Below are 9,355 nucleotides of genomic sequence, written 5' to 3'. Positions count from 1 at the left end.
TGAACTCAGAAATATGTAATTTAAGGTGCCATATGGCTCAGTGTTTTCAAAGTCATCACTAAAACATCTTCAACTAGTCTAGCCTTATCATTGGGCTCTAGTTCTGACTTTTTTTTTTTTGTCTTGTATCTGAGAACCAGTCTTTATTTTGAACTCCTCTTCTAGGAACTGACCTTATTCTCCATGAATAATCACGTCTTCATACATTGCCTAGAATCACATTCAGTTCTCTCTAGAGATTTGATTCCTGTCTCTGAGTTCCAGCTTAGGGTCTCTGGGTCATGCTGCTTTTGGACAGATTTCCCTCAATGTCCACGATCTGCTCTCTAGACTGAATTTTTAACATTATCTGCCCTGGATTCCCAATTGATGAGACCTGCCCACTTGCCTTCACCCCATGTTATTTAGAGTTGGATTTCATGATGCCCATCTTCTTATCTAGAGTAACTGTTATTTGAGATAATAGGCATTGGATACCACATTCTTCCTGCCATGCTGTACTTAGCATCCATAACTGGGCTTATTCCCAAGAACCTGCACCCCTCTTTATGTGTGTCTTGGGGGTATAATTTCATATTCCATCCCACCCTGGACTTCCCAATATTTTTGCGATTAGCAAGTTCATGTTTAAATAAGTCTAAAATTAGAATATCATATTTCAATATGGAAAAACTGATCAACCTGCCTCAAACTAAGCCTATATTTTCCTACTTCTAAGTGTTGGATCCTGCTGATAACACCTCTGCCTGGAATGTTCTTTCAACGTGCCCAAGTTCTGGCTGCATAAACCCAATCCATTCCTTCACCCTCAGGTTAGATGCTGCATTTGTCTTAGCAAAATTCTCCACCTGAAAAAATGTAATCTCACCTGTTTCTGAAGACTTAAGGCACTTCATTTGTACGTCTGTAATGGGATTGTCCTCAATGTCCCTTGTGTTACTGTGCAGTTGTGTTACTTCCCACATCAAATCGTTCATTCTTTATGGACTGAGACCTTAATCTAGCCTCTGTGTGCTCATTAGCCCTCTCAGAGTGGCTAATAAATATTTTTTAGAGAAAGAATAAATAAATACTTGCCTTGTCTCCAGGTACAATGATTCTCTTTGTCAAGCAGTGCGTACAGCTGCTGGCAGGTGGAGCGCAGAGTCCCTGCAGTGTGCTCCAAGAGTTGGTGAAGGGCCCCACTGAGCTCCTGACCCAGAAAGACCACTGTGGCGATCCAAGTGGCCCCACCAGCCCCTTCACAGTGGTCTTCACCCAGAAGCACCTGCGTTAGCATCAGATTTTGTCTCCAAATCTGCTTCAATATATGGCCTAGTTTACCTGAGCCCATGTCTTCTGCATCCATGTTACTCTCCAAGAGTGGAATGTTTCCTGACAGCAAAGCCTAAAGGTTTAGCAAATTTAATCTTGGCTATGGATTTTTTTTTTCTTCTAAAATCTAGGAGATGATCCAAGTCAGCTCGCCAAGCACTTTCCTGCCACATAATAGTTTATTCAGCTTCTGTTGACCAGTGAAAAGTTACTAGGTGACCAAAGGAGGGGCATTCCAGCACCCTGGATGCCATTGTGTACAGAATGGTAAACCACGGGGACAGAGTTAGCTCACACAATCCCACTCGCCATGTAAGTTTTACAGTTTTGATATACCGTGGAAGCTCCATACATTTTTCACGTTTTAAGGCAACAAAATGTGGAGATTCTGTGGTAGGATGAGAAGTATAATAATCAAAGGTAAACTAAGTTAATTACATTGCTAATAATTCTATGTGATACTCTAAAATACTTATGCATGAGCTAATATGTTGTCTGAATTGCTTTAAAATAATCTGAGATTGTGGTAGTGGTGTATAGATGAAATAAAATTAGCTATAGGTTAATAATTGTTGAAGCTGGATATAGTTCCATGTGAGAGTCCTTATGATTATCTCTAGTTAGCATATACTTATAATATTTTTACCATAAAGAATTTTTAAAAATATTCCTCTGCTGGAGCAGAGTCTATTACCACTGGGTAGGAGATTAGTTTAATTAGTGCCTTCTTCTATGGCACGTCTGCAGTGAGATCAAGATAGGTACTTGGCCTCTTTCCTCTCTGATAATTTCTCTCTAATTGGATAAAATGCTCCTTCACTAAAAGAAAGCAAACCTGAAGAGTGGCTTTCTCTAACTAGTGAGAAATCTTCACTGTGTATAATTAGAATTCATTCACAGCAAGTTCCCATTGCTGCCTGCCCCTCCATTGGCACATTGTACAGAGGCCAAGGCATTACAGGACTTGATACTGGAGGAGTCCAGGGTGTGAGGAGAAACCCAGAGAAGCCTGCTGCCTCCTCTCCAGGCCCCTCCTTTCATTAGGGAGAGTACAGCACCAGAGGCAGAAGACAGTACATTCCAGACAGGCTCCTGTTCTCTGGGAGACTCTGAAATGAAATGAAAACTTCCAAAGCACAGCCTGAATTCCGCCCTCCCTCCCATGGGCATTGCCTTGTCTCATCTTAAGCACCAGAGTTCTTAGAGCAACACTCAGAACACCTAGAAGATGAAATGGGAAAATACAGCCCAGTGAATAGGGAATAAAGAGTGAATGCCACCACAGGCCTAAATACTGCCCAAGAATTTTTGTGGTGTGAAGAGGCTGAGGAAAAGGAAAAGAGTGATATGGGAAGGGGTGGTAAGGGTTGGGGTAAAGGTGTGGGCTTATTCTCCAGTGGAAATCTTATTTTTCAGGGACTTCTGTTCCTTTAACTCCTGAAATATGTATGTAATTTGCATATGTTGTGTATATGGCTTTAATTTGATACCAATTCTGAGAGCTTTCTGTAGCATTTACTGTGGCCCAGGTACTATCTACATGATGGGAACTTCAGAGAAAGGCAGAAAGATGATTGAAATCAGCTTAAACTGTGTTGAGAATTAGAGCAGAACTGTGAATTCAGAGTATCCCCAAAGCTTTGAGGGGTAAAAATTTCACTCGGATTAGAGGCCTGGAAAGTGAAAGTGAAGTCGCTCAGTCATGTCCGACTCTTTGCTACTCCATGGGCTGTATCCTACCAGGATCCTCTATCCATGGGATTTTCCAGGCAAGAGTACTGGAGTGGGTTGCCATTTCCTTCTCCAGATTAGAGGCCTAATCCCTAATTAGGAGCTAATGTATGAGCAGGATTTGAGCAGCTTTCACAACAGAGGGAAGGGATGTTCCAGCATAGGAAATAATATGATCAGAGGCAAGGAAGTAAGACATGACATTGTATGATAAAAAAGAGGAAAGCATGGCTTTTGAAGAGGGTTTATGAGTCTGGGAAGTGGTAAGAGAAATAATTACGGAGAGTGGTGAAGTTGGAATTGTGTTTTTGCAGACAAAAGAGAGATATTAAATATTTTTGAACCAAATAATTCTATAGTAAAATCTATGCTTTAGGGAGTTAGATGTTTTAGATGGTAGACACACAAGAATTAAGTGACTTGAGAGTCCATGTTAGAGCAGCAACAGTGCAGGCAAAGGAAGGTGATGTTTTGAGAGGAGATTTGAAGTAAAGGAACTAGAACTAGAACAATGGAAACAGTGACAGACTTTATTTTGGGGGGGCTCCAAAGTCACTGCAGATGGTGACTGCAGCCATGAAATTAAAAGATGCTTGCTCTTTGGAAGAAAAGCTATGACCAACCTAGACAGCATATTAAAAAGCAGAGACATTACTTTGCCAACAAAGGTCCATCTAGTCAAAACTATGGTTTTTCCAGTAGTCATGTACGGTTGTAAAAGTTGGACCATAAAAAAAGCTGAACACCAAAGAATTGGTGCTTTTGAACTTTGGTGTTGGAGAAGACCCTTGAGAGTCTTTTGGACTGCAAAGAGATCAAACCAATCAATCATAAAGGAAATCAGTCCTGAATATTCATTGGATGGACTGATGCTGAAGCTGAAATTCCAATACTCTGGCCACCTGATGCGAATAACTGACTCATTGGAAAAGACCCTGATTTGGGGAAAGACTGAAGGGGGACGACAGAAGATGAGGTGATTGGATGGCATCACCAACTCGATGGGTGTGAATTTGAACAAGCTCCAGGAGTTGGTGATGGACAAGGAAGCCTAGCGTGCTACGGTCCATGTGATCACAAAGAGTCAGACACAACTGAGCGACTAAACCTGACTTGAATTATAACTTCTAAATCATCAGTTATAAAAAGAGGAACAGAAAGTATTGAAAACCCAGTCATCTATTTACTTGAGAAACATTTCTTGGTCACTTGTATAAAACTGTGCTTGGTAATGGAGTATGATTGAAATGTTTGGTTTAGGTGACTGAACAGATAGTAAACCAAATGAGTCAAGGAATTTGGAGAAAAAAATTCAGCTTGATAGGTAGATCATTTGATTAATTTTGGATTTATCATCTTTTAGATAGCATGGGACAATTCTTTGGAATATCTAATAAATTAGGAGAGGTCAGAAAAATATTGGCATGTTTGAATAGGTAGTGAATGAATCCCTAAAAACAGAAGACTTTAATGGGGAATTTACACCATGTACATTTTAAGTATTGAATAAAACTGATAATGAAATGCTGAATCACTGAACCAATATACATTTATTTCTTTCTAGATATGCAGGAAAATACTCTCTCAGGTCAGGAGGAAAAAAGCCCAAACATTTTGCTTTAGCCTCATTGACATTTGCTGTCCTCAAGTCTAAACTTGTTCTCTGTCTAGCTTCCCCAAAATATGTAATATTGCAAGGTGAGACCTACCACAGGCCACGCTTGCTGTGTTTACTCATTAAAACAAGCATCTGCATGTTCCTGCATCTTGTTTTCAGTTAATTGATGTCACTAACCATGGAAAGAACTGACATTTGCAATCAAGGTTTGTGACACCCACAGAAGTTAACTGCAAAAAATTCACCTTGATGGGCTTTACAATGGATTAGCATCTTCATTGTGGTTACTCATTATTATGACTACAAATACTTTCTCTACTGAGAATTCTTTGCTTCCACTGACATTAAAGGAACTAGTATGCAGTCTTGAATTCATACAAAACATTATGTGGTTGAAAAGACTGCAGTTCTTCATACAAAAGTATCAAAGTGAGTGCAGAGGAAATTCCAGTAAGCAGGACAGTCACTCACTGAACAAGTGAAGAAATATAACTTTGCAATAGACTGGACAGCCTACTGATGCTAGGCAGGAGAGGACAGTAAAGTTTCGAAGTATACGGAACTTTGCTACTTTCCACTTTGTTTATGGTGAGGAGCTGTGGATACATCAGATGTTAGCAACATTATTAGTTCTGTTATCTGATTTTGTTATTTTCTTTGAGTTTCTATGTAGTTACTGACCCCAAACTTTGGTGCAGTCAGCCCACATTAATTTTTCCCCTTTTGAAAACTCTTGTTGAATATCTTTTATCTATTTAGAGCAAGTCCTCACAACTGGATGGTGAGTGGAAAGAGAAGGCAAAAATGATTGTTTTGTTTTTATTTTCCCCAATAACTTACTGTACTGGGAAAATGCAATTAAATATCAGAATTATCAATTTTAAAATGTCTTTGTAAAACAGGTGGTAAAAATCAAAGCTAAGACTTTTTGGTTAAACAATATAGATTTAATATATATTCTATCTCTGCTTTCTCCTAAAATGCCACTGAAGAAGATAAAACAACAGGTAAACTACAAAGGACAAAGAAAATGGTGATAATATGACAGAGAAAATACGTCAACAAACTTTTGGAAGATCAGAAGCAGATGGACAAGTTGTAAATAACCTAATCAAGCAAATACTGTCCCTATATGGTGGAAAATAGACTGGTTCTTGCCGTAGAAGCTCAGGAGAGCCCAGGAATTAGAGGCAGCAAATAACTCTGAACTGAGAATAAAGTTAGAGATGTAAACAAGTTTTGTTCAAATTCAGTTTGGGGAGCCATTAGATACCGAGATCCCTCCTCTCTGCCCCACATAGCCAGGCAACAGTCTCTCTTCCACCCATTGGAAGCTAGAGATGTTCTCTATGAAAAACTGCAGCAGAGGCAGGAGGCTGAGCAGAAAACCGGAAGGGAGTGCCATTCTGACCATAACGGTAAAGTGAGATTTTAGAAAGTGAAGTCCCACTCTATTCTGCTCAGGTCCAAGAATAGGGCCAGCAAGGTTAACCTCTCAGGCAGAAAATTAGAAGTTTGTTCTCTAGAGTGACTGAATACCCAAAGAAAAAGGCCAATTCATAGGAAATGTTTAGTGCTCCTCTCCCTTCTCCTCACCCTCTGTAGACTGCCCTGCTCCTGTTAGGTCATTCATGATGAAGCACCCAGTCAGAAGCCCTATGTAATTATGTAAAACCTTCCAAACAGTGAGCCTAATGCTTCACTTTTGAGTATGGAATATCAGTCAAGGGGGTGAGGCATTTGAAACAAGCCTCCTACATGCTGCTGAAGACTAAAGCAAACACAAAGAACTTGAAATAACAGAGCCAGGACAGGGAAGAGAAGAAAATATCGAATAAATCTATAATTAATACTCAGCATCTAGGATGTGAGAAGATAATGTACCCATACAATAAGAAAAGATTTTCTTAAAAAAAGAGAAGTACTCAGATAATGAGAAAGATCTCATAGGAGTTAAAATACAACAGGAAGTTTTTAAGCTGGTATATAGGTAAACATATCCCAGAGGTCAAACAAAAGACAAAAAGACAATAGAAAAAAGAAAAGGAAGTTAAGAAAATTAATGGTTCAGTCTAAGTGGTTCAATTAATATAAGTCCTAGAAAAAGGAATTAAAAGAAAGAAATTATCAAAGAACTGAAAATTTCCCATATGAAGTGACTGAATTCCCATATTCCAGACTGAAGAAACTATAGGATCAGAACTATAGATTGAAAAAAGAAGAAAAAAATAATAACTAGTCATATTATTATGACTATTCATATTACTTTAAATATTATGAATATTCAAAGCATAAAGGACAAAGATACTAATAGCCTCCAAAGAGGCAAGAAAGGTCACATTTAAATCAGAAGGCATTAGACTTTTCAAAATCAACACTCAATTGTGACTTTGATAGTCTGAGATTTCCCTCTTTCTAATTCAGAATTCTGTTTTCCTCAAGACATCATTTGAGCCAGGGACAGAAAAAAGAAATGGTAATTATATGATGTGGTAGAGTTACTAGCTAAGGCTATAGTGGTAATCATATCACAGTAAAAAGTACATCAAATCAACATACTGTACACCTTAAACTTACACAATGTTATATGTCAGTTATATTTCAATAAAGCTGAGAGAAAAGACACTTTTTAAAAGTGTGCAGGGGGAGAAAGGGCATCTTTCAGGTATGCAAATATCAAAGCTTTTGCCTCCTCTATACCCATTCTTGGGAAACTACCAAGGGATGTAGCTTTTCCAAAAGCAATGGAGTTTTCACAGCACCAATTATTGTATTGAAGAAACTAGCTTTTGTCCATTATTTATTCTTGCTTCCTTTGTCAAAGATAAGGTGCCAATAGATGCATGGGTTCATCTATGGGCTTTTTATCTGTTCCATTGGTCTTTATTTCTGTATTTGTGCCAGTACCATACAGCCTTGACGACTGTAGCATTGAAGCATCATCTGATGTCAGGAAGGTTGATTCCTCCAGCTCCATTCTTTTTTCTCAAGATTGCTTTGGCTATATGGGGTCTTTTGTGTTTCCATATGAATTGTGAAAATTTTTGTTCTAGTTCTGTAAAAAAATGTCATTGGTAATTTGATAGGGATTGCATTGAATCTTCAGATTCCTTTTGGTAGTATAGTAATTTTCACAATACAGATTCTTCCAATCCAGGAACATGGAATATCTCTCCATCTGTTTATGTCATCTTTGATTTCTTTCATCAGTTTTTTATAGTTTTATGTATACAGCTCTTTTGTCTCCTTAGGTATATTTACTCCTAGGTATTTTGTTCCTTTTGTTGCAGTGGTAAGTAGGATTGATTCCTTAATTTCTCTTTCTGTGGTTCTGGGAAAACTGAACTGTTAAATTAGAACACTTCCTAACATCATACACAAAGATAAATTCAAAACAGATTAAAGGCCTAAATATAAGACAAGAAACTATAAAACTCTTACAGGAAAATATAGACAGAAAATTCTATGATGTAAATCACAGCAAGATCCTCCATGACCCACCTCCTAGAGTGATGGAAATAAAAAAAAACAAAACAAAAACAAATGGGACCTAATTAAACTTAAAAACTTTCACACAGCAAAGGGAGCTACAAACAAGGTGAAAAGAAAATCCTCAGAATGGGAGAGAATAATAGCAAATGAAACAATTAACAAAGGATTAGCCTCCAAAATATACAAGCAGCTCATGCAACTCAATACCAGAAAAACAACCAACCAAATCAAAAAAGCGGGCAGAAGACCTAAACAGACATTTCTCCAAAGAAGACATACATATGGTTAGTAAGCACGTGACAAAAAACTCAACATTGCCCATTAGTAGAGAAATGCAAATAAAAACTACAATGAGATCACCTCACAGCAGTCAAAATGGCCATCATCAAAAAAAAATCTACAAACAATAAATGCTGGAGAGGGTGTGGAGAAGAGGGAATCCTCTTGCACTGTTGGTAGGAATGTAAGTGGATACAGCCAGTAGGGAAGACAATGTGGAGATTCCTTAAAACACCAGAAATAAAACTATCATATGATCCAGCAATCCCACCACTAGGCATATACCCTGAGAAAACCATAATTGAAAAAGACGCATGTACCCCAATTGCAGCACACGTAACCTCATTGCAGCACTATTTACAGTAGCTAGGACATGTATGCAACCTAGATGTCCATTGACCGATGAATGGATAAAGGAGCAGTGGTACATATTTACGATGGAATATTTCTCAGCCATAAAAATCAATGCATTTGAGTCAGTTCTCATGAGGTGAATGAATCTAGAGTCTATTGTACACAGTGAAATAAGTCAGAAAGAGAATGCATATCCAGAAAGATTGTACTGATAAACTTATGTGCAGGGCAGCAATGGAGATGCAGGCATAGAGAACAGACTTATGGACACAGACAGGGAAGGAGAGGTTGTGACAAATGGAGAGAGTAGCATGAAAACATACACATTATTGTATGTAAAATAGTCAGGTCTGATTCTTTGTGACCCCGTGGACTATAGCCTACCAGGCTCCTCTGTCCTTGGAATTCTCTAGGCAAGAATACTGGAATGGGTAGCCATTCCCTTCTCTAGGGGATCTTCTCAACAAAGGCCCCAATCTTATAATAAATCCCTTTCAATACCCTTTAACTGAGATGCACCATAGCTCCTCATGGTGTGAGTTCCCCCTCATTGAAATGAGTAATAAG

The 9,355-nt window shown here is 38.5% G+C and overlaps 1 protein-coding gene across 1 annotated transcript in view; it reads right to left on the bottom strand.

Moving 5' to 3' along the window:
* Positions 1-1,473, bottom strand: part of DTHD1 (death domain containing 1) — an 85,680-nt gene extending 84,207 nt beyond the window's left edge. The window contains exon 1 of the mRNA XM_010852408.1: positions 1,078-1,473. Coding sequence (XP_010850710.1) covers positions 1,078-1,348 — 271 coding nt within the window. The 5' untranslated portion in view covers positions 1,349-1,473. The remainder of the gene's footprint in view (positions 1-1,077) is intronic.
* Positions 1,474-9,355: the final 7,882 nt, after the last annotated feature.

The sequence above is a fragment of the Bison bison genome, unplaced genomic scaffold, assembly GCF_000754665.1.
Source record: "Bison bison bison isolate TAMUID 2011002044 unplaced genomic scaffold, Bison_UMD1.0 scf7180017864310, whole genome shotgun sequence".
Taxonomy (NCBI): Eukaryota; Metazoa; Chordata; class Mammalia; order Artiodactyla; family Bovidae; genus Bison; species Bison bison.
Note: the sequence above shows the minus strand (reverse complement) of the source record. Positions and strands in the feature narration are given on the sequence as shown.